Here is a 27,480-nt window from a genome sequence, read left to right as displayed (position 1 = left end):
TTCTATGTGCCTGTAGATAGCAGGTTTGCCCAAGGACAACCTTTCTGTGGAAAATGGTGTGATTTCTCAGTACTCTCTGCGCTGGGCCCTCTTCATTGATCCTCAGGGACAAGCAAACACATGGATTAAAAACATGGTGAGGTCAAACTGTGCTGATTATGTCAAAACTTGAGAGAAGAAAAAGAGCAGTATTTGGATATACACTGCCCAAAAAAGATAAAGGAACACTTTAACATACATTTAACTATACAGATATTTGCTTGGGATTGTGTTAGGAATTACAGGATGCCACACTGTTTGATGGAAATGAAAATGATTGACCTACAGAAGGCTGAAAAGATGAGAAGGGGAAGATGTCAGTGGCCTCTACCTGTAAAATTATTGCTGTTTTTGCCTCATTGACCCTCCAGTGTACCTGTTGTTAGTGTCATTAACACCAAAGCAGCTGAAACTGAAACTGACCCCAACCGCTACTTAACTGACCACATCAATATCCCATAAGTTTAACTATCTTGATGCTATAGTCTGATTAAAAAGTGTTCCTTTAATTTATTTTTTTAATGTGATATGTAATTATATGATCAAGTGTCAGTATCATAAAGTTTCTAGTGCACATAATTAATATGTTAACAACAACATCACAGGTACCTGCAGTGATGTGTAACAAACTCTGGACATATTATTAACACATACATGCTTAAATAGATTTTTGATTTACTGCTTACTCATAAATGTTTCCTGTGGTCACCCAGGAAAAGGACAGTGGGTTGGAGGTTGTGAAACTCAGTGACCGGGACTTCCTGCGCAGGCTTGAGAATGCAATCCGCTTCGGTAAACCCTGCCTCTTAGAGAATGTGGGGGAAGAACTAGATCCTGCTCTAGAACCTGTCCTGTTACAACAGGTAATTACTCACACACCTGCTGCAAACAAATGGTTCTTTTTATTTCAGTGTTATTCACCTTTCTAACACACCACTATGTTTATCTCACACCTATTAAGACTTTTAAGCAGCAAGGCCATACTTTACTGAAACTGGGCGATTCACTCATCGACTACCACGAGTCTTTCAAGATGTACCTCACAACCAAGCTGCCCAACCCACACTACTCTCCAGAGTTTTCTGCCAAAGTCACACTCATAAACTTCACCCTGTCACCCAGGTAACACACATTTTAATTTTAGTATCTGCTGTGATTATAATTTATTTAGTCCATAACTGAAAAGATTGGCAGGATGTTAAAATGTAATTGCTTGGACATTGTCCTGAATCCTGCAAACCTGTTTCTGTTAGTGATACTTACTCATACGGTCTGAATTTGTGGGACTGTGCATTCTATTTATATTCAGTGGTCTACAAGACCAGTTGTTGGGGATGGTGGTGGCTAAAGAGCAGCAAGACTTGGAGGTTGCAAAGAACCAGCTAATCACCAGCAATGCCAAGATGAAGCAGGAACTGAAAGAAATTGAGGATGAGATACTGTTCCGACTCAGCTCCACAGAAGGCAATCCTGTGGACAATGAGGAGCTCATCCGAGTGTTGGAGGCTTCGAAGATCAAAGCTGGAGAGATCAAGGTCAGGCAGTGGAAAAGTTTTGTGTCCAATATTGTATATCGGGGAAGTGTTTAAATAATTTTCTTTACACCCTTGTTCATAAAATGTTGGTGATGCATCATTAAACTTTTAAGCCACATTTGCTCTGTTTTCGATGTTGGGGTTTCTGGCAGGCTAAAGTGAAGGCAGCAGAAAAGACAGAGCAGAACATTGATGCTGCCCGTCTGGAGTATGTCCCTGTGGCTGTGCGTGCACAGATCCTCTTCTTCTGCGTGTCAGATCTGTCCAATGTTGACCCAATGTACCAGTACTCTCTGGAGTGGTTCCTGGGAATCTTTTTGTCTGGTATTGCCAACTCTAGAAGTGCAGGTAGTCAGCAAGATTATACACTGAACTACATGTGTGAAGATAACAAAATCACAAGAACCAGATGTGAACAATGTTATGGTAGCACCTTTTTTCTTGACATGTTTCACACAGACACAGTGGAGGAGAGAATCTGGAACATCAATGAATATTTCACCTTCAGCCTCTATGGTAATATATGTCGCAGCTTGTTTGAGAAACACAAACTGATGTTTGCCTTTCTCCTGTGCGCTCGCATCATGATGAACGACAAAAAGATTGACATGGTGAGTAACGGCAAGAAGGGGATCTGTCATCTTCTTTAAGCAGCCTAAATACACGTGATGAAGCTGCATCGCCTCCTTTTGACAGGTCGAGTGGCGCTACCTGTTGTCTGGAGCAATGCCTGTCCAACAGCTGGCCAACCCAGCAGTAAGCTGGCTGTCAGAACGTGCCTGGCAGGACATTTTAGGCCTCAGCACTCTGAAAAATTTTTCTAACCTGGCGCAAAGCTTCCCTGAACATCTGGAGGGCTTCAAGAAAATTTTTGACAGTAGCCAGCCTCACAGGCATGTAAAGCCAAACACCGTGCTAACACATTCACACTTTGCACCTTCATTTGTACGTTGCAGAAGCTGTGAGTGTCTAACAAGCTGTGCTTATGTCTGTATATTTGCCTAAAGGGAGCCCCTCCCAGGAGCGTGGGATGTCATCCTGGACTCTTTCCAGAAGCTGTTGGTCCTGCGCTGTCTGAGGGCTGACTGCCTCATTCAAGGCCTGCAGGACTTTGTTGCTGCTGAGTTAGGACAGCGCTTCATAGAGCCTCAGGTAAAGTACTTCTCCCGTCTTAAAATGCATAGTAAATCGCAGTTGTGTGCAGTAACATGACACTATGACACAGTATGTGATAACATCAATTATGGCTTATTTCTCTTTCCATCTTTCTGCAGACATCAGACCTGTCTGTCGTCTTCGCAGAGTCATCTTCCTCCACTCCCCTGATCTTTGTTCTGTCCCCTGGCACCGACCCTGCTGCTGACCTCTACAAATTTGCTGATGTCATGCAATTCTCCAAGAAAATGAGCGCCATCTCTCTTGGCCAAGGCCAGGTCAGTTTTAGAAGGGGGGCCTGGGAATTCTCACTCTCTCTCACACACACACTCTGACTCACAGGAATCTGCTGTAAATCACATTTTCACTGAACCAGGCCAGTGTCATTTGTCTTGGTGAGAATGAGAATGAGAGCACCGCTGTGCTAATTGTTTTCACTATTTATGACCATTCCAGGACAATGTACTCTAGGGGCCATAAATGAGCTTAAGAAGCTTGAATGATAAATGCAGACTCAGTGTCCAAAAACCTTAAACCGTGCTGGCAACATTCTTCTAGCAGCACACTTTAGACGTTCAATAGACATTAGCATCACATTACTTGCAATTACGTGATCTTGGCTCGTGTCAGGCTTTTTGTATCCCCCTTCTCAATTTCTGTCTTTCAACTGAGTGTCCAAAACCTTTCAGCTGTAGGCAGATGCACTGAGGCCCACAGTCAAAATATTATTTATGAGACCAGCTTCTCCAATAATGATTAAACCTATCAGAAATGCTGTCATTTGTGTGATTCAGGGCCCCTGGGCTGAGAGTATGATGCACGATGCCATGGAAAGAGGTCACTGGGTTTTTTTCCAGAACTGTCATCTGGCACCCAGCTGGATGCCTACCCTGGAGAGACTTATTGAAAACATCAACCCACTAAAGGTGACAACAAGAGGACACAAATATAAACCAGAAGCAAAACAGATCCTCAGTGTGTATATGCTAGACTAGCCAAGGACACAGAGCTTTTTCATCCTTTATATTCCAAGGGAAAAATCTGTCTCTTTTCCTGTACAGGTGCACGAGAACTTCCGCCTGTGGCTCACAAGTCTTCCCAGCAATAAGTTCCCGGTGTCTGTTCTGCAGAATGGTTCCAAGATGACCATTGAACCTCCAAGAGGCATCAAGGCCAACCTACAGAAAACCTACATGAGGCTCACTAATGATTTTCTCTCCTCTTCCACCAAGGTCTGTCTCAAGTACTTCTAGTGTCTCTGATTGGTTTCCCATATTTAGCTCCTGCTGCTTTGGTTTGACAACATATAGTAAAGTCTTCTCAAACCAGTGTGTAGATTTGCTATGAATGGTTCCTCTACTCTTCTTTCTTGTCTAGACAGCAGACTTTAAGTCTTTGCTGCTGTCTCTCTGCCTGTTCCATGGAATTGCTTTGGAGAGACGAAAGTTTGGCCCTTTGGGCTTCAACATTCCCTATGAGTTCACTGATGGCGACCTGAACATTTGTATCAGCCAGCTCAAAATGTTCCTGGATGAGTACCAGGACATCCCATACAAGGTGGAGGCAACACTTCTGTCTCTGTTTCATTACCTATTTGAAGATGATGTTTCAAATTGCTCCTACTTATACATACTGTTTCTTACAGTTATAAGAATGTTTCTTACAGATAGTTGATGTATAAGCTATAAGCAGAAACACAGGCCATCTAGGAAAGACGCCTGTGTTCTGGTTTTTGGTAGAAATTATGTGTGTGCATCTGCCTGTGCTGAGCATGTTCATTTGTCTGTCTCCCATTGCTGTCCTCCACCTGTCCAGGTTCTAAAATACACTGCAGGAGAGATTAATTATGGTGGCCGTGTGACAGATGACTGGGACAGACGATGTCTGCTCAGTGTGGTGGAGGACTTCTATTGTCCTGCTGTCCTCAGTAGTGATCACGTCTACTGTGCATCTGGAGTCTACCGGCAAATAGACACAAAACTGGATATCAAGGTTAGATAAACTCAGAACTCTCTGTTTACTATACATAATTTTGAGTTTATAACAGGCTATTGATTGTGAGACAAGCAAAGTATAAAAGGCAAGTGTGTGCCTTATCAAACTTAAATAGGGGCATACAGTATGTTTGTTTTAAAAAACAGAAAAGAGTCATGCTATATGCATTTTTTGGAAGTAAGGCTAAGTTAGCCAAGCCTGGGGGGAAACATCAGTCATGTAAAACACCATGAGTCACACAGCCATCAAATACAAATCAGTCATAGAGAACAAAAGTTTCCACAGCTCAGAGAAGTTAAACTATCACATGAGTTACTGTGCTGCAATGCCACAGTGTGTTTCCCTTTGTGTGAGTTTGTTCTTTAACAAGTTCACAACAATAGAAACTGTTTTCTCTCTTCTTGCTGCCATTCTCAAACAAGGAAATATAACAAGAGAGGCGGTGAGTATTTGCCTGCAGTAACACAGATTGCAGAAAAGCCTGAAAGCTTGTGATTTAAGCTTAGACTAGAAATGCAGTCCAATCAAGACATTTTGTTAAAAATGCTGTAAAATGTTAACTCTGATCATGTCAAACACTGACTGCTTGACTGACTCGCTGTCATGGCAATTGTGACCCTAGGGTTATTTGGCATACATTCGTGGTTTGCCCATCAATGACACACCTGAGATCTTTGGTCTCCATGACAACGCTAACATCAGCTTTGCTCAAAATGAGGCCTTTGGCTTGTTAGAAGCTGTGGTTCGTCTCCAGCCCCGAGCTACATCTGCTGAGGGCAAAACGCTTGAGGAGGTACCGATACAGATTCATTTGTCTTTAGATGTCTTTATTATTACTACTAGCATCATGTTATTGATTGCTTAATAATTCAATTTAGCACTAATTGTTATTGATTGCTTTGTAATTAAATAGAGTTTGAGAGGTGCGGGGCATGTGATGTGTTGTCTATGATCTGTTTTTCTTTCTTCGCTACAGATAGTGGAGGAGATAGTGGCAGGCATCGTTGAAAAGATCCCTCCTCCTTTTGACATTGAAGAAGTGATGGGAAAATACCCGGTGCTCTACGAGGAGTCCATGAACACTGTGCTCATCCAGGAGGTCATCAGGTAACATTAGGCTGTACTATTAGTCAGAAATTTGTCCAGAGTGAGTCTGGAGGCTGAAGGTCCCAGAATCCGACTTAGCATCTCCCGAGTCATTCGTATTGATCAGCAAACTTTTTTTTTTTTTTGTATATATAGAGAGTAGAAATATTTTGTCCATTAAGTGAAGGTTTTTTGTTATCACGAAGAAATTTGAGGAGGAATGAAACATACGGGGTCATTTCATCATTCCTCTGCAAGGTGAATGCTTATCTGTTTTTGTGGAACTATGCACAAAAAGAAATTTTTGCACATTAATCAACCTGATCTGGGAGTGTCTCATTACCTCACACATATTAGTAGATTTCTGGTAAGTCATGCCCTGAAAATTGCGTTTTACTCAAACTGTGGGCATGTGGTTATTAGTGCTTTAGTAACTTGTAATTGTGTTTGTTTGTTTTTTATCTTTCAGATATAACAAGCTGCTGGAGGTCATCTCTCTGAGTCTCAGAGATATTGTGAAGGCTTTGAAAGGTTCAGTGGTGATGTCATCCGCGCTCGAGCTTATGGCCCGCAGCTTATTCAACAATGCGGTGCCTGATATGTGGAAAGCCAAGGCAAGGCACACACAGCTGTTACTTTACATGTGACTCACTTTGTAGCAGGGGCTGCACATGTGAATGTATTCTCTTTTTTTCTCTCTGTTGTTATCCTTTTTTTTCTTCAAATTTTTGTATCACTAGATTGTGCACACTTGTGACTTGAATATTTGAAGTGCCATTTCACTGGGCAGAAAATCAAATAAAGATATTTCTGTTCTCCTCCTAAAATGTAATAATGTGCTTTCTGAGAATGCACAGTTTGACTCCGCTGTTCTCGTTCTTCAGGCCTACCCGTCTCTGAAGCCTCTGGCCTCCTGGGTGTCAGACCTGCTTCAGAGGATCAATTTCCTACAGAGATGGATCTCTAACGGCATTCCACCTGCGTTCTGGATTAGCGGCTTCTTTTTCCCGCAGGCTTTTCTCACCGGAACCCTCCAGAATTATGCCCGTCGCTTCGGCACCTCAATTGACACGATTGGATTTGACTTTGAGGTCAGACTGTAGGCTGCCTCACTAGCAGCAATGTTTTAAAGAACAGTCTTACAGATGTAGAACATTGCTTCATATCTGTATGTATATAAAGTGCTACATTCATAATGACTTTACCCCCCACCCCAACCCTAACCCAGGTTTTCACTGGTCTTGACCTACTTTTTTGTGATGATTTATCCTTCAGGTATTAGTGAAGTCAGTGTCAGAGATAACAGAAACACCAGACACAGGCTGCTACATTCATGGTCTATTCCTGGAGGGGGCTCGCTGGGATAACAAGGCAGGTCAGCTCGCAGAGTCCAGACCCAAGGAGCTCTACACCCAAATGGCCGTCATCTGGCTGATCCCCAAACCCAACCGAAAGCCTCCAGCCTCAGGGATCTATGTATGCCCTATCTACAAGACACTCACACGAGCTGGTCAGTATATAGAGGAGTGATATAGATTAGTATAGAGATTATAAGAAATAATATAGATTAATTTGAGTTTTTTGTAAATTTGTGAGGAAAAAACAAAAGAAAAGTCCATGTTTGTGAAACTCTGGCTCAGGTTATGATCTGTAGTCAGTAGGTGTGCCGTCATAGGTTTGTGCGTATCCCTGTTTGCTGGTTTTATTACTCACCCAAAATAGACTCCAGTGAGGGTCTAATTTCATGAAGCATCTGAAAGTGCAGCTCAGTTTTTTCCACTCGCAATGCCAACGTCTTGGCACCTTAGGCTGCTCACAAATCCTTCCTTCAGTGTAGCAATGAAAAAACAGAAATGGTTTAAAACACTTTTGTCTTTAAGTCACTGAAGTGCTCTGTGTGCTTTTGCAGGGACTCTGTCCACCACCGGCCACTCTACGAACTATGTGGTGTCATTGGAGTTGCCAACACATCACACCCAGAGGCACTGGGTCAAACGGGGTGTTGCACTCATCTGTGCACTGGACTATTGAACGAGAAATTAGTTATTATTAGTTATTGCTGTTAGTTATTGGTTATCTACTTTAATCTATCTAATAAACTGTTCACAAGCAATATCCTCTGTGTTTATTTACCATCACTAAAATCACTTGGTAATTGGATCCTTTTTTGTGTGTATTTTCTGCACAGCCAAATATACAACCGTTATTACCACTGACTAGTTTCACCTCCCCGCAGCGCTCATTTGATGCTTGAATATCCGTCCTGCTCCTTTAAGGCGGCCGCGTAGGTCAGTTGAGAAATATGACTTGACTGAAGGAGGGTGGCGCTTAAACTACTGTGACAGCGACTGGCCATGTGAATGCAGCTGAAGGAGTTATCAGCGGGAAACCGAGATCAACAGATAATCGTCACCACTGCCTCTTTTTTTTTTTTTTTTTACCCCCAAACACGTCTGACTGGAATTTTCTTAAATGGTTCATTTGCGCTCAAATTCTTTTTTAGATTTTCTCTCACGGGCCACCCCGGATCGCTAAAGTTCAGAGAGCTACATTTAAAGAATAGAATTATAGTGTAGTTTCCCCAAATGGACTCTGACTTGTAAGCCTGTGTGAAGATAGAGTGGAGTCACTGTGGTAGAGTCCGCACGGGACAGGCGGATGCGTTAGAGGTCTCAGCTTTACGCATTTACCGGAGGAGGGCTGGACTCATCGCGTTAATCCGGAGAGTTGCTCACAGTTTGTCCCTCTGTGCACCGCTGTTGACAGCAAGCCGGTGTAAAACATGCTGCAAAATGGAAACGGAAAGCAAAAAGCTCCGCAACCGCCAAATACTGGTGGGACAGAGTCAGACTCCACGGATGGCAACCCGAAACTGCAGCAAGAGCAGCCGGCAGTTCTCCCAGCCGCCGACAAGAAGGACGCAGAGTCCACACACTTCCCCATGCCCACTTACCCTAAACTGGAGATAAAGCGAAACGCGGTGACGGACGATTATAAAGTCTCCAATCAGGTTCTGGGCTTGGGGATCAACGGCAAAGTCCTCGAGTGCTTTAACAAGAAAACTGGAGAGAAGTGCGCGCTAAAGGTATCGAAGTCTCATGAGTATATCATAAATTGTCCCCGGCCCTCCTGTTGACACTCTCACAGTATAACTGCAGACTTTATAGCTTTTAAGCGATAACTCTAGATCATCCCAGCTGAAAGAACACCTGTTTCTGATACAAGTTTATCTCTCACTTTGTTTGGATGTAATAACATAGATGTCGACTGTCCAGACTGGTCAATCCATTTGGAAAAACAGGCGTCAGTCCATTATGTTGGATTATGGTGGTGTGTCTAGGTATTTATTTATATCACTTGCTGCTCCTCTAAATTTGATCCTAATCTAATGCAAGTATGGTTTAAATACCTAACTGTGTGGAAACACACATAAGGGTCCATAAGCTATCCTAAAGTGTTTGTTTGCACTGTGGGTTTAAAATATAAGAGTGGAAACTTGTGTAGACAAGAATCAAGAACTATGACCTTTATGGAAGTAGGATTTTCTTTTTCCAGGAACATGAAAGGTTAAAGGTTACTAACAAAACCAGTGTTTGACATAGACAGATAGATGAATAGACTGCTGGTTTTGCATGTATATATACCTACTGATCATACTGGGTTTGACATGCACTGTACATGCTTCTCCCCGAGCTCACATTCACTTATCTGGTGGTGTTTCCTGGAAGGTCAGCCCTTTGCAATCAGTTCCAAGTTAATGGGTGTGTGGTCACCTAGCCATAAAATATCACGTGATACACTGCTTCAAAGACACACGGACTGTGATGGTGACACTTTATTCTGGGAGCGGTAGAAACCTTCACACTCATCTGCACACATGCACAGGTCGTCAGGTTTTCACCTGTCACCACTGGTCCACAGACCCGGCGAGATTTACTGGTTTACAGTAATCCATCTGGATCTGAGCTGCCAGCCAGGCAGCAGTGTCAAAAGGAGAGCATACCCAAAACTTTGGGATAGAAACTAAAGCTAAAGATTTAAAAATGAGATAAACTGCAGCAGGAAATTGAATATTACAAAAAAAAGATAGAATGCCAAAATCAGAAAGGGGATACTTTTCTTGATAGCATCATGGGTGGGACCGGTAAAGAAAACAATTCTGCTTAGAAATATGAGCAGAAAGAATTACTTAAAATGAAAAAGACTTCCGATGCGGAAAAAATCTTCAGGCAAAATGCTAATCTGAATCCAGCAAGTTTTTGTCTTTTGTCAGAAGTAATGACAGAACTGAAACACACAAAGAAAGTTTTGTGTCTTTTAATGTTCTGCCAAAAGACTGTGTGTGTGTCACTGCAACCACACTGTTCCGTAGGGGAAAGCCGGCAATAGATCGCTGTGACCCAAGTAGAGAGGGAACGCATCACATTAAGCCTCTGACCATCTTCTTCTCTCTGAAGATCTGTTAAAAGGTGTTAAGAGACGGCAGAAGAAACACTTCTGATGGCTCAGTCTGTCTTCTCTATTGTAGCTGCTGCAGTTTTTCTTTTGCACTGTGCTTGTTCATACAGCCGTTTATGTAAATTTGATTAATTTTGTTATGTCAAGTTAAATAGTGAGTAAAAGTAAACAGAAGCTAGACTGATGTAGAGTCGGATGACCGGCCCATTGGGTTTTTAAATTAAGTGTTGCTCTGAGCGCTGAATGTAATAGATGGCTATGGCTTTAATCTACTTTGCAGCAGTGCTTGAACAAAGCCATCCTTTCAGTGTAATGCAGTTAAAGTTATCTTGGTTCTTTTAACTTGGATTTTTCTTACTTAACAGCAGGGGATGGGAGAGAGAGCCCTGTGCTGTTTGGATGCGTTCGTGACCTCCACCATTAACTGCTTAGACAGAAGTACAAATGATTGTTCCACTTAAGAGAACATTGGGCCTTTTCAAGTGAAGCTAAATGGCCTGCAGGCCTGTTTTACTCATAGTCAAAATCTTATCAATGGCTTTGGGTTCTGTGGTTATCACTTTGGCACACTTGTTGCACAAATGAGTGTGTTTCAGGGTGTAAATTATCCAAACCATAAAGGAAATGCCCACTGTTTTGGTTAAAGGCAGCTCCAAAAAAGACTTTTGTTTTGAAAGTTTCTGTAAGATCTCATAGGTTAGGGTTAAGCTCCCTCCAACAAGTTAATCAGTCTCTGGGGTCCTCTTGAATGAATTGAAGGATTTAGGCTTTTAAACCTCATCAACCCATCAGAGCTGGAAGTGTCTTGTTGGGATCACTCTGATCACTCTGTACCTTTACAGCACAGAGGAACTTTATGTTTTCATTGCTTCACTTCCACTTTCTATATGCAAAAATGCATTGTGAGTATTTTTATACTTGAGCAGTAGAAGTCTTCTAAGAGGTGGCTGTGAGCACAGGTCATCTGCATCCTTGGGCAAGATACTGAACTGAAGTTCCCTTGATGTGTTCATCAGAGTGTGAATGTCAGACAGAAAGCAAAGTGTGTGAATGACTGAGGTTCAAGTAGAAAAGCACTATAGAAGAAAAAGGCCATTTACAATTTTGAGTGAGTTTTTCAGGCTTTTTAAATCATTATAAAGAAAAAAAAAGTGATTCTAGAATTGGTATCATCAGTCTGTGTATCACTTTGGTCCAAAAGCAAAAGAAACAACCCAACAAATCTTTGATGTTCTCTGAATATGAACATGTTAGGATTGCTGACATTAGTATTTAGCACTTACACAGTCTCCTGCTTTCTAGACCACTTTGCTGTAGCCTTTATGAGCAGATCTTTATTGGCAGATGTTGTAAAGATAAACCACATTTTTATGAAGATATACAGACCAGCACTTTGAAATTCACTAATATTTAATAGAGTGTAAACATGTTCGAGCAATTAAAGTGTGTTTGTGTGTGTGCGCGTGTGTGTGTGTTAACCAAGTTTCTGTGGGAGGCAGCATGTGGTTAAATTTAGTGGGCGTTATCAGCTAAAGGTGTGTGTCTCAGTGTTTCTTAAGCTTCTCCTGACACAGATCTGATTCGTCTGAGTGTCGAGTCATCGTTGACTGGTTTACGTGCCCTTTCAAATAAGAACAAAATCCTCCTGAAGATTAACTGTCTCGTTCTCTTAGTCCTTCCTCTGCAACCCTTTTTATGTTTTACTACAGTGCTACAGGCCCCTTTTTATTAGAGCCGATTCTGTTTCGCTGCAGGAAATTAAGGAAACCAGCTCATAAACTATCTGCTCTTGATTGGAGTCATAAAGCTATAAATTACATAGCAAAAGCAAAACCTGCCCACTGCTCCGCTTAAAGTCAAGGCAAGTGGGCGAGGGTGAGCAAAATAGGACACATGTAGTAGCAGATCAGACACCGGAAACCCTCAACTTCTTCTTTTAACACACTGCCGTCCTCTGAACCCTTTGCTTCCTCTTTGACATTAGCAAGCAAAAAAAGATAGAGGAAAAAAAGGCGCTACACAGATGAGCTGTTTCTTTCCGGCATTTTGGAGTTTCCAAGAAATTTCATGTTTACCCACCAGCTGAATCCAATTTGCTCGAGTAGAGCCTTGCGAAAGTCACCTGCAACACACCACAGATTTATGTATGTGTGTCTGTCATACGTCAGTGAGTCAAACTCTGTGTGTGTTGTGTATTCCAGGCGCAGTCTGTAAGCAGACCGGCCTTGTGAACAACAGGGGATAGCTCCATCACTGTCACATCCAAAAATACCCCTTGACTGTGTGCTATGTCAAAGTCTGTCACCTGCTTTGTACGTCTGTGTGTGTGTATGTGTGTGTATGTGTGTGTGTCTGCTGTATTGCAAACTGTGTGAGTACCCGGCTATTCCAGTATTCCAGTATTTATAGGCATCAGTTCTTATACTGACATTAGAGCTTGAACTACCAATCCACTTACAGTCGTTTTGAAAAGAAAGTACCCTCTTTCCGTGCTTTGGTTTTACATAACAACAAAAAAATCATCTGATTCTCACCAGTTGTTAAAACTATTTAAATGCCACCTCAAAGGAGGAACAGCACGCAGCATGAGATTATAAATCATTACTTATTAAACAATAGCTAAGCTAAAATATGGAAGTTGTGTAAGAGACTAAGCACACCTCACGATTCAGTAGCTTGTAGAATCACCGTTAGCTGCAGAAACCTTAAATAATGGTTTTCTGTATGAGTATCAGTCTCTCACATCTTTGTGAATGAATTTTGGCCCACTTTCTTTGCAATGTTATGGGTATTTGTTTATGCACAGCTCTCTTAGGGTCATGCCACAGCCTTTGCGTCAGGTTTATCTGGACTTTGACTGGGTCAACACCTTGCTTCTTTTCTTTTTCAGTCATTCTGTCGTGGATTTGCTGCTGTGCTTGGGATTAAAACAGTATCATTGACCCAGTTTAGCCCAAGCTGTAGTTGTTGCACAGACGCCCTCACCTTTGAATTTAAAGTACTTTGGTATACAGAGGAGTTCACGGTTGACTCAATGAGTGCAAGGTACCCAGGTCCTGTGGCTGGAAAGCAAACCAAAATCATCACCCCCTCCACCACCGTGCTCGACAGTTGGTGCGGGGTGTTTGTGCCGATGTGCTGTGTTTGGTTTTCACCAAACGTAACACTGTGAAATATGGCGCAACATCTCCACATTGGTTTGTTCATATGAAACTTTGCAGTGCTAAGAAATGCTGCAAATGTTCCTTTTAGATTGAAGCGGCTTTTTTCCCCCAGTCACCTCTCAAAAAAGCCATATTTGTTCAGTCTTTTTCTATTTGTGCTGTCACAAACTTTAACATTTAACATACCAACTGAGGCCTGTGGAGTCTGAGGTATAACTGCATTGTCTGACCTTGGGGTCAATTTGATGTCTTGAATGTTTTCCAGTTGTGAGTAGGGATGGGTATCGAAAACCGGTTCTTGTTGAGAACCGGTTCCCACTGTTTCAATTCCTTGGAATTGTTTGCCATTTTTGCAAACGATTCCCTTATCGATTCCAGTCGCCCCGAATGACGTCACCACGTTGCGGAGCGTCATTTACCTGGCAGGAAACACGGCGCGTAAGCGGCTCAAACGCTCAAAAGTTTACGAGAACGGATGACAACAGGGCAACTTGCAATACTTGCAAAGTAGATACTTCATTTAAGGGAGGAAACACTACGAATATGCAAAAGCATTTGCTCACAAAACACGTGATAACCTTAAATGAATGTCATGTTTTTAATTCCGCTCCGGACTCGTGAATCTCAACCCAGCAGCAGCGGTAACGTTTGCACGTCCTCTCCCGTTAATGCGGCAGGTAAATAATCAACTAACAGTGCATATTATGTTAGCGCGATCTGCCTTATTACAAAACCTGCTATTACTGTGCATTTAGGTGACCATGAGGAGAGAGACAGAGTCTGGCTCAGATGCTGGCAGTTCTCGCTGCAGTCTACCGGTAGCGTCTCCTTTCAGGCCAGGATAGACGAACGTCACCGAGCAGTGACTAAGTTTGTGGTAAAAGGCTTGAACTAGTGTTGCCAACTCCTCAGTAAGGAAAATCGCTATTGGCTGTCCTAAAAGTCGCTAGAAGTCGCTAAATGATGTCATCGCCTGATTTGCATAATTGGTCATGCTAATCTAATTGTAACCTATGTTGTTGGAGAGAGAAATAACATCGTGGAAGAGACATTAAGTGAGTAAAAAACTTCCTAAATGCATTTAGAGTTTATTTAGAACTACAAATTAAATTTCTTTTAGCAATTATTGTTTTTTTTAATGTCACAATTCCAACCCTGCTCCTTTACCCGGGCTTGGACCGGCAAAAGTGACCTGAAATAGGCGCTCTGGTGGAGTTACTTTGTGTGTGTGTTTATAAGTAGTTTTAAACCTTGTGATCCACAAAACAGCATACGAGTAAAAGAAGAACTGACTGCGTTACAGCACCCACTGCTTGTTGAGAGTAAAATCGATACGCGCTTTCACGTCCTTTTTTTAGCGACCTTTTTTCTAAAAAAAAAAGTCGCTAAGGGGTCTGAAAACTCGCTAAATATAGCGACAAAGTCGCTAAGTTGGAAACACTGGCTTGAACCCATTTGCCACAGCAGATGCCCCCAATTTTAGGTAAGTGAATGTGTTTAATTGTAGGCAGGGACATTACTGGATATTCTTGTGTAATTGCTACTGAATAATTTATGTTATGCTTTGTTATTGCTACAGAAGAATATTTATTTTATTATTTTACATTTACAATTTTTTTTCCTGGGGACCCTGTGACACCCATTGAAGAGCCGTAGGCTGGATCTCTTAAGATCTCACTGTTGGGTTTGTAAGGCCATGTTACTCCTAAATTTCTATCTTGTTCAAAGAGAAGATATAAAACAAAGTTCTAAGCTAATCGAACTTAGTGTTCTCCTTTTTTAAAAAGAATCGATAAGAGAATCGATAAAGAATCGAATCGTTAAACAGAATCGAAAATGGAATCGGAATCGTGAAAATCTTATCAATACCCATCCCTAGTTGTGAGTAATCAGATTAAAACCAAAACTGATGAGCAACAAGATCACTCGTGATGTCTTGACGTTGTGTAACACACACCTGAATGGTGCAGACCAGAGAACTGCCAAAAATCATCTGCTTTTATAGCATTGAATGCATCTGCCTAGCAACACCTGGCTCATACTTACCCTCTTAACTCCTTTGTAAGCAGTAGGGATGTACTGCTCACTGCTTTTACAGTTTTTGACTGACCTTTTGTTAAAAAAAAATAACAACACAGTGTAATATCATGTAATTTTTTCATACAAGAGCGTATTTGCCAAATTTTTAGACCCACATATGTCTTGACATGTAAAACCTAAGACGATGTTGATTATTTTTACCATCAACGTATTTAGTATTGATTCATCTACTTATCAGCTTGGCTCATGTATATCACATTATGCAGAAAAAAACAAAAACTGCTTTTGTTTTTTTGTTTTTTTGTTTTGTTTTTTAAAATGTTTTTATAAAATGATGCTGCTGCTGTGTTACACTACACCAAAACTATCCATGTTAAAGTTGAATGACTCCTCATAAATGATTATATAACGTGACATGATCTGTCCTTCTCTCTGCGTCTCTCCCAGATTCTCTATGATAGTCCCAAAGCGAGGCGAGAGGTGGAGCTCCACTGGCGAGTGTCAGGAGGGCCGTACATCGTTCGCATCCTGAGCCTCTATGAGAACATGTATCACGGGAAGAAGTGCTTGCTCATCATCATGGAGTGGTAGGATCTCACCAGTCAGTTAGCACTTCCTTGAATCAAACACTTTCTCTGTACTTTCATATTTAAAGCTTTTCTTAAAAAAACAACAGTGTCTTGAAACTTAGAGCAAGTCTGCTCTCTTTTTGTTGAAAGCATGACATTAAAGAAGTTTTCATTCTGTAGGACGTAATGATGAATCAGTATTTTAATGTGAAAAAGAGCTCGGAGTGGGTACAGAGTCCCATAAGTCACAGCTCCGAGTAAGATGACGCCCTTTGAATAAATGACAACATAACAAAGTGAAAGATTAAAAATAACAAGCTAAAGTTGCCTTGCATCATTTTTACAGCTTACACTTTTGCTTTTTCTCTCTCTCTCTTTTTTTTTAACCTTGCTTCATGACAAACAAAGAAAATGAGCTCAGCAGTGATTAAGGTCTTACAACATGCCCACATGTTTTTCCAACAAGATACTATCAACGCTGTTGTGACACTGTAACTGCACAGATAACAGCAACTCAAGCTCAAAGTGTTAGTTGGGCTAAATATAAACAGAATTAAGAGGCCGTCCTGTATATGGTCTCCTTCTGTCAAATAATAACATTAGTTCTTTACTGAGGTTAGGTTAGGATAGAGCCGGGCACACGCTTACGTCATCTGTGGATTTTATTTGAAATCAGAGATTACATCACCTTGAAGCCATTCCCACGAACGTTATGCAGACGTCACGGCAGCCATGTTGACACGAAGTAACACAGGTGTTACCGGTGTCATTAACCAGGGAGTCTGATTTGTTTACGAGCCTTAATTATGTGATTAGTAACACCTGCGTTTTCCAGCTACGTCATGTCACATGGCCGCTGGGAGAAAAGGGTCTATTTTTTTTTAAATATGTAGAACACATGTTTAGTTACATAATAAGCTCTGCCCCACTGAGCCATAGTGACCTTTAACTTTATACAAGTTAAAGGTCAGTTATAAGAGCTGCTGCTCTGAAGCTGACATAGAGACAGAATTTCATCTGGGCTTCATGTGTCATGACAAACTGTTTGTAATGAATTCAATGCCATTGCTAAACAGTCTGTGTGTTTGTGTAAGTGTGTGTGTGTGTGTGTGTGTGTGCGTGTGTGTGGTTCAGATATTACTCATGTTGTGGGGAAGTGTTTTCCTTATAAGGACAAAAACACTTGTCTACATATGGTGACTGTCCAAGTCAATGCATGTTGTAAGGTAGGAGAAGGTTAAAGGTTTGGAAAGTAGCTACAGTTAAGGTGAATATGAGTGAAGGACGCATAACTGTGTGTGCTTTGACACATGTTTGAACTCTGGACTTTTTATTTCTCTAAGGGAGAAAATGTGAATAATTCAGAGGGAAAAAAAAGGAACTCCATAGGCATGACACCTTTGCTCAGTATGTGGGAATTTTAAAGAGTGATTGTCATCACCGCATTGACTGACATGGCAGGTGTTTGTTATATGTGCGTAGTGACCTTGACGGTACACACACAGCGAGAGAATGTCTGCTGCTTCCTGTATGAAGGAAGTTGCTCGGCTCGCTGTGGGTAGCTTAGCAGCTCCCGTTCCTCCTTCAGCTCTTGTGATCCACAAGAAGCGTGCTGGAGTAAGTGCGCTTACTTAATGCAATTATGGAGACATTTTTCCAAAGAACTCAAGGTGGAGTTTCAGGTATCAGTGATTCTCTATATCACACAATGAAAGTGGAGAGTGGGAAGCATCTGGCTCAAGATGTTTTTGGTAGTGAGTCTCTGAACGTTTCTCAGATATAAAATGAAACCAAACGTTTATGTTATTGCAAAATAACCTCTTATTGTGCTGCTAAGTCATTAATGACACTACAGAAGTGACAAATAGTGTTTATATCACTGGAAGATGAATTAATAATGGCACACTCATTCAGTATAAACACAGTTTTGTTTAGTAGGACTTTGGTGTTTTTCCCTTCTTCCTGTTTTTAAACTGTCTCAGTTTCACTTTCACTCAGTATTTTTATTATTTCACTTACCGTTTCGTCACAGAAGAAACTCCAAAAGATTTAGCAGTGTGAGTAAATAGTTCATAATTAAGTAAAAGAATCCCCCCTTTAAAAAATAACACTAGTAGTTTAAAATAATCCTGGTGCTTTTGCTTTGGGGGAAGACCAACATTTCTTTTGGTCTTCCTTTCCTTTACTGATGGAAAAAAATGCTCTCAAATTTTGGTGTAAAGGCAAGCAGGTCTTTAATGATCTCTAATGTGTAATTTACAGACAACCTTACATGGACAGGCTCCTGTAGCAGAGCTCTAGACTCCTGTCGTCTGATCAGGGTCACCCATCTGTTCCACACACTTATTTTAAAACCAGGCGTGATCACACTTTAGACCCTTAACTTTGGAACAGCCTTCCTTATCAGGTTGGCTGATGGTTGGCTCTGTGGTTTGTTTGAATCTTTTGTCTGTTATCTGTGGCTTTTTGTATGCAGGATTGAATGAAAGGCTGTGTGCTTGACTCTGTACAAATATGTACACTTATTTTTAAAGCCTTTTTATCCCAACTGTGAAGCACTTTGTAAAAGTGGTACACGTGTACTAACAGAAATGTGGGTACTATTCTATAATACACTGATCCCTGTTCTCTCCCTGCTTGTCTATGTGTCCAGTATGGAGGGAGGAGAGCTGTTCAGCAGAATCCAGGCCAGAGGAGACCAGGCGTTCACTGAAAAAGGTGAGGACTGATGGAGGGCAGACTCCACGTGATGGATACACAGCAACGGTGGCGTGTTAACTAGTTAAAGCGAGCTCTCTTTCATCTGTGCCTCCTGTTGTTTTAACACTGGAATTGCTTCTGGTTTGAGAGAGTCTGCTTACCTGTTTTTCCTCCCAGAGGCATCAGAGATTATGAGGGACATCGGCACGGCCATCGATTTTCTCCACAACATTGATATCGCGCACAGAGACATCAAGGTACGCAGAGATGAAGTTCAGTGCCCAAATCGTGAAGCATGTGATGTCATGTCTGGGTAGTTTGGTGAAAGCTTGGTTCACTTGTTTTCCTCTGCTGCTTCCACCTCCAGCCAGAGAACCTGCTGTACACAAGTAAAGAGAAAAATGCGGTCCTCAAACTGACAGACTTTGGCTTTGCAAAGGAGACCACGCTGCATAATCCTTTGCAGACTCCTTGTTATACTCCGTACTATGTGGGTAAGATGTCTTACTTTGTCCCGGGATGGGTTTGGGCCATATTAACAAATGAGCCAGATGTTTCAAAATGACAGTAATAAGCTGCTGAGTCACTTTTTGCCTGTGCCCTAATCTCCACTGTTATATTGTTTGTACGTGTGTATTCCTGTTGATAAGCTCCCGAGGTTCTGGGCCCAGAGAAGTACGACAAGTCATGTGACATGTGGTCTCTGGGCGTCATCATGTACATCCTGTGAGTACTGTCTTTGTGTGGAGGCCAGTGCTGATTTCACCACAGATGTTATTGTACGGCGCATGTATTTGTATTTGGATATTGTTACAAGAAGCGCTGCTTAATTTTATTACGTTTTTAAATGGTCGTCATCATTACGGCTTGTTTGTCTCTGCAGATTGTGCGGCTTCCCTCCGTTTTACTCGAATACAGGCCAAGCCATTTCTCCTGGGATGAAGAGGAGGATCAGGATGGGCCAGTATGAATTTCCTAATCCAGAGTGGTCGGAGGTGTCACAGGAAGGTGAGGAACTCAAACTAAAACACTGTCAAACAGCATATTAGCTTGCAGCCATATAGGCAACGAGCACACATAGTTACCGTTAGGTCTATTTGTTTTTAGACAAGGACAGTTTTTGTAGGGTTGCCTCTTTACACCAGCACAGTGGATTTTAAATCAAACAGATGATTTAAGTGCAGATTTACAGCTTTGACAAGGGGTTTGGTGAAAATTATATAATATATAAAATTTTGTATAAACTATTTAGAGATTTAAAGCCATTTTTTCTGCTTAGTCTGCCATTTTCAGAGGTTCAACTGGACAAAGTAGCATAATTTTAAATAAAAGGATTTTTTTTTTATACTTGGATAAAAAACCTCTGCAGTCAGATACTTTTTGAAGTCTAGAAACCACAGACCAAATGTTGTGCTTCCTATCTTAAGATGCTCTGCGAGGCCTTTACTGCAGCCTCCTTCAGTTGCTGCTTGTTGAGGTTGAGATCAGCTGACCGACTTGGCCATTGAAAAATATCCGATCTCAAACGGAGGGTTGTTTATAAAAAACAAAACTAAAATTTTCTAAAATTACTGTAAATTCCTTAGACGTGTCAAATTAAAGCCACTGTGCTGTTTAAGAGATGCAAAATTCATAAACATGTTTCATTCTTCAAAAATGTACAAATTTTCTACAACTTTTAATTTTGTATGGCAGCAAAAAAAAAGTCTGTAGCTTCCCTCTGTTTAATCCATATGAATAGAAACTCCTGTAGGCTAAACATCTGAGCTTTTGTGAGAGAATTACAAAAAAAACAATTTTAATATATTTGTCTTTTTATTGTAAACATTTGCAGGTTTTACAAATGTTTGCAATCATGTGTAGCAGTGTTTATCTGCATTCATGCATGTATGGCCTGCTTGTCTGCTCTCTATTGTCAGAAACAGGAAACCTTAAACAGCAGGGGCTGCACTCAGGCCAATTCTGCAGATTTACTAAATGTCAATGTATGTCAAGTTAAGATATTATCATACAGAAACATTTTCGAGAATCATATACAGCAAGATATAATCTTGCCCCAGTTTGCATCTCGCTGTTATATAAACTTTACTTACAGTGTGGTTAAAAAGTATTTGGCCCTTCTTGGTTTCTTAGTTTTGTGTATATTTGTGTATATGTGTATATTTTCACAATTAAATGTTTCAGATCATAAAAAATGTAATATTAGAGAAAGATAACCCACGGAAATAAAAATGCAGTTTTTAAATGATGATTATTTTTATTAAGGGAAAAAATACTATCCAAACCAACCTGGCTGTGTGTGAAAAAATGATTCCCTCCCTTGTTAAATCTTGAATTAACAGTGAATGATAAATGATGAACCACATTTCTTTAGAAAGCTGAGTTTAATTTCACCCGTCACACCCAGGCCCGATTGCTGCCAGACCTGTCGAATCAAGAAGTCGCTAAAAGAGAAACTGCCTGACAAAGTGAAACAAGCTAAAAGATCTCAAAAAGCAACATTTCATGCCATGACCTAATTTAAAAAGTCACTGACAACTATCAGGCTTAGAAAGGTTACACAGCAAAATCTCCAGTGTTAAATTGACACTAGAGAGTGTCTATATGGGTCCACCAAAATGGGTGTTAAATATAACACTGTTGAGTGTTAAATGAACACTTTTGACAGTGTTATATTTTTTTAAAGTAACCTAGTCAGTTTTGAAGATTAACAATGACCAACACTGAGCAGTGCTGATTTTCTAACACTGGAAAATAACTCAAAATGTTAGAAATTTTCAAAAAAAAGTCTTCAGGCCTCACGTGCCTCAGTTAAGGTCAGAGTTCACGAGGCATCTATGGGGGAGGTCCAAGGAGAAAACCACTGCTGACCAAAAAAAAAACCTCACAAGGGCTCATCTCACATCTTCATCTTGATTATACCCAAGGCTTTGACTTGGGTATAAGTCTGGACTGACGAGACAAAAGGTGATCTGGGCGACTTGCTGTACCTGATGGAACCGTGAATTCTGTTCTACCACAAAATCCTGAACTGTAGCCATCAGTTTATGCCCTGAAGCTCAGGTGCACAGCAGGACAGAGGTCCGTAAAAAAAACAGCAAGTCTACCTGTGAATGGCTCAAAAAACCAAAATGAAGGTTTTGAAGTGGTCTAGTCAAAGTGGACTGAAATGTGATTGAGGTGCTTTGACCTTAAACAGGCGGTTCGTAGTCGAAAACCCTCCAATGTGACTGATTTAAAATAATTCTCCAAAGATGAGTGGGCCAAAATCCTACACAAACACTTGATTGCAATTCTTCCTGCCAAGGGTAACACAACCAGTTATTAGGTTTAGGCGGGGATTACTTTTTCAGATATAGCCAGGTAGTTTGGGATTCTTTCCCCAATAAATCTTGTTCTAATGTTGAATATTCTGTCCATTGTCACCGTCTCTTTAAATTGCATCCAGTGTTAAATATGTGGCTCCGTTTGCTCCAGTGACTCCTTCTTCTTCTTGGTATTATATTTAAACTCTGCTCTGACCTTTGATTCAACCTTAACCAATTTGTAATGATGCAAATTAAAGTTACAAGGGTTTTTTTTTTTTTGCATAATATCCCTGAGTAATATTTTCCTTTTCCTTCACAGTGTGCTGTTGAAAGTACTTTGACTCACAGAAAATGCACCAGTGAAATATTTTGTTAATTCAATAAGTTTGGTTGTGGAAACATCAACAACTGGGGGGAAAACCTTTTTTTTTTCATATCAAGTCTTATTTATATACAGTACTGTGCAAAAGTCTTGAGCCACATGGGATTTCTTTATATTCCGCTTCCATGGAGCTAATTTCAGACAGTGGTACTGGGTATATTTTCAAAATTGATGTCAGAAAAGTCCGATTTTTAAATAGAATATTTAAAAATACCATCTGGAAAGCACCTATCTGGCAACAGCTTCTCTGTAAAGCATGACAGGGATCCCAAATGCACTGATAATAGATAATAGAAAGACACATAAAACACTATCAGTCTGTTCTCCCCAGAGCCTGAACCTCGAGACTAATTGAAGAAATTACAAGAAAGCATGCCTAAGAGTTCAGCCTTTGTTAAAGAATAAAGGTGGCCATGCAAAATATTCACTTTGATGGTTGTTAAAACTGTAAAAACTCTGTTTTTGCCTTATATCCTGTATTTCCCTGTACATTTGCCCATGTTTCAGCAAATCACAGCACATATTTTCAACTTATCTACCAATATATAAAACAATGAGACAAGCAGCTGTTTTAATAGTGACATTTGAATTCAACACATCAAAATCCACTATAAATAGGACATTTTATCTCCAAGGCAAACATCATGTGAAAAGTTGTAAACTTTGCATTGCCTTGTGTCTCCCAGCAAAAGATTTGATCCACCAACTACTGAAGACAGACCCTAACGAGAGAATGACCATCACCCAGTTTATGAACCACCCCTGGATCAATGTAAGCACCCGTACACGCCTCATCTACTGTTTCCTGCTCGTCTGTGCATCTGTTTGCTTACGTCCTCATCGGTGTTTGTGTTTTGACTCTGCAGCAGTCCATGATGGTTCCTTCCACTCCCCTGCACACCACACGGGTCCTGACAGAAGACAGAGAGATGTGGGAGGACGTGAAGGTCAGTAGCACGACAACATCGACCCCCTCTGGTCACATCTTGACATTACAGCTTGTTAATGATAGGCTGCTGAAATGTTCAGCTTGCGGTAGGGTTTCAGTTAACGTTGCAGTGCTTTATAGACCAGTATGGGGGAAAACTCCAAAAATATTGAACTGGTAACTTTCCAGAATGCATGAGAATGTCCCAGTTTACTCTGGTTTCTCTTGAAACCTCAAGCCTCCATGTACGCTCTGAAATGCACCTAAAGGCATACATATGATGTAATCAAGGCCGCTTACAATCACATCATTAAAAAGCTCAGAACCACAGAGGACATATACAACAATTTCAGCTGTTGGAGTAAAACCCTAACGACCTCTAAACAGATTTTCATGTGTGAAAACAGCAAAGTGGCCCTTTAAATATTCTAATGATGGAAATGTGAGGAAAACTGCCATCCTCATGTGTTTACATTCTTATTATCTCCTGACAACCAGCAGGGTGAAGAAGTGTTCGCAGTCTGTACAACTGTATGAGTTACAGTTTAATATTTAACCCAAACACACCTAAGCTTAGCTTACCTTTTGCCATTCCTGCATTTTTTCCTGATTTAAACTACTAAACAAAAGAAAACACCACTTCCTCATATCAAGTTCATTCAGCCATGCAGAAATGTACAAAATGTCTCACTTAGGCAATCACTTATTTTCAATCCCTGTAAATAACATGTGGAATGGCACATTCCTTCACAACAGCTGAATGAACAGGTTTGTCATGATAAGGTGTGAAAAGACCATTCAGCAAAATGATACGCTCACAATACACCACTGTTCGTTTCTGCAGTGGGTACTGGGTACAGCGTTGCATAAAAGGCCACTTCTCAAAAAGCAAAGAGTCAGGAGGGTACAGTCTTTATATTGAGCTTTATTCACAGTAAATGGAAAAGGTTTAGTTTTCTCTGAGGTCTGTTCTGACTCATTTTGAGTTCAGGCCTTTTTTTAAAATCATAAAAATATTTCCAGCCTGTTTCCTTTTTTCTTTCTACCTTTGCTTAGTTTTTTCCTGCTGCACAGATCTTGAACAGCAGCGAACTGCGTGGAAGCCTTTGCAGCGAAGATTTTGACATTATAGGAAACATCCTCCTTTGTTTCCTTTCTAAGAGTTGATGGTGTGAAAAATGACTAATGAGAGGATAGATGTCAGCTCTAATTATTTTGGGGTGGTGTAAAGCCTGGAAACAGCTAACCTGACACCATCCTACAGCAATAAATTCCACTTATCAGCACTTTTAAAGCTTCTCTGGTTAACATATCGTCTCTTTTTTTTTAAAATTCATACCTATACTGATGTGTAAACAAAAAAAAGTTGCAGGCTCTTTGGGTTTTATGTCCTCACAGTTTCTTGACCAACACCTGCAACTGTTCCCTGCTGAGAAACAGTCCTCACTAAAACCGCAGCTTCTCCTTTTTATACTTTTTGTTTGGAAAATAAAAAGCAGACATATTGCGTTAATTCATTAGCTTTAGCGTGCTTGCTTGTTTTCTCCATTTTATGTCTTGACGTTATGCTAAGCTAACTGGCTGCTCTTTGGAAACATACATGTGCCACTGGTAAAAAAGCAAACGGTTTCCACATCCGTAAGCGCCAGCTAAATCCTCCAACATCTGCCTCTTCTCTCGCAGGAAGAGATGACCAGCGCTTTAGCGACCATGCGTGTGGACTATGACCAGGTGAAGATCAAAGATCTCGACACCTCCAGCAACCCTCTGCTCAACAAGAGGCGCAAGAAGGCCGCTGCGGGGGGCAAGAGTGGGTCCACGGTATGCCAGAGTCAGTGAGGCAAGGATGAGCTTTGGTGGAAGGTTCAAGAGGTGCTTTAGACTTCTGAGAGACTCAACTTCAAGCAAGTGTGCTCTAAAATAAGAGACATTAGGAACGCCAGAGTTAAACCTGGATATTTCGGGGACGTGGAGACGTGATATCACCTGTCTGTTGTCACCGCAGGCATCTCTGTTTTTAATTATTTTGTGTAATAATGTCTTTTCTTTTTTGGGGAGGGGGCTGGGCTGTTTGTAAGAGTACCTGTGTGTAGAGATATTTGTAGTGGTATACGTTGTGTATTTGAATGCTGGATTTACCTGTCTATGGTGTAACTATGCAGTTGTGTGCAGATCACACTCAAAGAAACTAACTGTGGACAGACTGTGAAACTAAAAGGCTCATTATTGTCTTTTGTCTTAATATCGTCCTTCGTTTGCTGCCTTCCTTTTAGGATTCAAAATCCTAAAATGTTAATAAAATGTAGCCTCCACAATCGCTTCCATCTGAGAAACTTTTTTTGTACAGAATCACTGCTGCAGATCAGTCTGGTGTCCTGTTAACAGAGCAGCACTCAGACTGTCAGCTTCCTGTAGCTGCAGTGGGCTAACGGCTGGTTGTGTTGCATTGGCAAGTTGTGTCAGTTTTCCTGAGAAATTTCTTGTGTGTCACTGTGGTGATAAAATGCTTCCAGTAAATTGTGACTACAGTTTCTCTTTAAAATACAACCTTAGCAGGGAGAAAGGAAACCTCTTGGGTGAATCCACTTCACATAGATGCTAAGATTTTCCACGTGGTGGTTCTAAACACGCTCCTAAACTTAAAATAGAAGTTTTCGTGTGACAGACACGTTTCCTGTGGATGTGGCAACATTTTTCTTTTTTTTTTGGTATCGTGTATTTCAGGCTTTGTCAGGCTGCTATTAATAGGAGCAGCGAAGTAGTTCTGTGGGACGCAGCCATCTGACATGTCATTCAACTGCAAAAGGTCAAAATTTTCATGTTTATGATTGCAACCTTTAGCCCACTTTGATCATGTGATGCCAAGAGTGTTAAGGGGACGCTGATCATAAAAAGCTACTTGGCTTTTCTGCCTTTGGGATGTTGCCGTACTGTCAGCAGGACTGCACAGCTCTTCTTCGGGCCTCTGTGAACGTAAGAAGTTTAGAAGTTCTGAGAATAAAACAATAAAGTCTCAGCTTTCCCCGAGTGAAATATCACAGCATATTCCAAAGCATGTTTTTTTTCCTCGTGACGAATTAGGGGAGGGAATGTTTTGTGCTAATCGCTCCATAATACAGAGACAAGTCCAGTCCTGATGTACCACTATGTCTCAATTACTAACATGATGTTGACATAACAGTGTCTTGAACACTTCCCTTTTTTTGCGTAATTCCTCAAAAGCAAAGGGTTTCAAACCAAAAGGATGACAATAAAAAAAATTAAAGCATGCCTGCTTAAGTTAGAAATCTGTTTCCTCAGTGGGGGATCACAAATTATGTCTTTCATTGAGTCATTTGGTTGCTGTTATCAAACACAGTTTTTTAAAATGTGGTTATCCTGGTGTACTGTGAGAGGTTTTGGGTGTGAGGCTAACAGCAGGAGCATAGGGTGAGTGGGGTGAGTGGTTTGATCTCTTTAGCCTTTAGGGAGGAATGTGCTGAAGGTCGGTGGAGAGTTACGTGACTTTCCACTGTTTCTATTCCACCCCGTCATGAATAGTCTGTGTTGTACGTGAAGCCTCCCGAGTCCTGGTCGTTTCCGTTTCCACGTGTTTTTCTGCCCATGCCTCGTCATTTCCCCGGTGTCGTCCTATCTTATCTTTTCTGTGTGTTTGTATGCGAGGCTGTCTTTATTCTTTATTCACAGATCTGCATTTGCAGGCTCCTGCTCGACAATTAGTCTCACCATCACTATTATAGTTAAGGGTATCATCATTGCCACCAAAATAGCCTCAAGTCCTCACAGGCATGTCACATGATGCTTATATTATCTCCAGAGGGTCACAGTGCTTGGTAGCTCAGTGCATGTGTGCTTCGTTTCATAGCATTGTATGGAAGATCGGAGAATTCTTTACTGCAGCTATAACTGATACTTAGATGCGCCTTAACTTCATTTTTTTTTCACAATTGTTGTCTTAGAACTTTAAATAAATTAAGTTGGGTTTTGTCACAGAAAAATATGAAAAGAAGCACAAAAATAAATGTTAGTACCATTGGAACCACGAGAATCTCTCCAAGATCACAGGACACCGTTTGGTGTGATTCATCTTGCACTGATCATACTGCACACATCATATTTTG

The 27,480-nt window shown here is 41.0% G+C and overlaps 2 protein-coding genes across 2 annotated transcripts; both read left to right on the top strand.

Annotated features, from left to right (window-relative positions):
• Positions 1-931: 931 nt before the first annotated feature.
• LOC147330051 (dynein axonemal heavy chain 1-like) lies at positions 932-7,936 on the top strand. The gene is made up of 17 exons (XM_086291599.1): positions 932-1,161; positions 1,349-1,574; positions 1,727-1,922; positions 2,034-2,185; positions 2,271-2,467; positions 2,582-2,726; positions 2,849-3,007; positions 3,524-3,655; positions 3,791-3,961; positions 4,107-4,286; positions 4,545-4,721; positions 5,347-5,517; positions 5,701-5,831; positions 6,280-6,424; positions 6,695-6,901; positions 7,086-7,320; positions 7,720-7,936. The coding sequence occupies exons 1-17, from the start codon at positions 932-934 to the stop codon at positions 7,839-7,841; spliced, it is 2,976 nt and encodes a 991-aa protein (XP_086147725.1). The 3' UTR covers positions 7,842-7,936.
• Positions 7,937-8,125: 189 nt separating this feature from the next.
• mapkapk3 (MAPK activated protein kinase 3) lies at positions 8,126-26,402 on the top strand. Its single transcript, XM_086291604.1, has 10 exons — positions 8,126-8,895; positions 15,920-16,059; positions 18,695-18,759; positions 18,919-18,998; positions 19,109-19,235; positions 19,392-19,467; positions 19,625-19,749; positions 23,118-23,203; positions 23,298-23,378; positions 25,043-26,402. The coding sequence occupies exons 1-10, from the start codon at positions 8,593-8,595 to the stop codon at positions 25,196-25,198; spliced, it is 1,239 nt and encodes a 412-aa protein (XP_086147730.1). The 5' UTR covers positions 8,126-8,592; the 3' UTR covers positions 25,199-26,402.
• Positions 26,403-27,480: the final 1,078 nt, after the last annotated feature.

This window comes from Aulonocara sp. 'chitande type north' Nkhata Bay, linkage group LG5 (genome assembly GCF_057382095.1).
Source record: "Aulonocara sp. 'chitande type north' Nkhata Bay isolate Kocher_YH1m ecotype deep benthic linkage group LG5, A_spYH_male_GT1.1, whole genome shotgun sequence".
Classification (NCBI taxonomy): Eukaryota; Metazoa; Chordata; class Actinopteri; order Cichliformes; family Cichlidae; genus Aulonocara; species Aulonocara sp. 'chitande type north' Nkhata Bay.
Note: the sequence above shows the minus strand (reverse complement) of the source record. Positions and strands in the feature narration are given on the sequence as shown.

Excerpts from the sequence above, each read along its gene's own strand:
- mapkapk3 (XM_086291604.1), top strand. The coding sequence starts at position 8,593 with ATGCTGCAAAATGGAAACGGAAAGCAAAAAGCTCCGCAACCGCCAAAT. Across the intron at positions 8,896-15,919 it reads GAGAGAAGTGCGCGCTAAAG|ATTCTCTATGATAGTCCCAA; the intron begins GTATCGAAGTCT and ends CGTCTCTCCCAG. Across the intron at positions 18,760-18,918 it reads CCAGGCGTTCACTGAAAAAG|AGGCATCAGAGATTATGAGG; the intron begins GTGAGGACTGAT and ends TTTTCCTCCCAG.
- LOC147330051 (XM_086291599.1), top strand. The coding sequence starts at position 932 with ATGGTTCTTTTTATTTCAGTGTTATTCACCTTTCTAACACACCACTAT. Across the intron at positions 3,656-3,790 it reads AAAACATCAACCCACTAAAG|GTGCACGAGAACTTCCGCCT; the intron begins GTGACAACAAGA and ends TTTCCTGTACAG. Across the intron at positions 6,425-6,694 it reads CTGATATGTGGAAAGCCAAG|GCCTACCCGTCTCTGAAGCC; the intron begins GCAAGGCACACA and ends CTCGTTCTTCAG.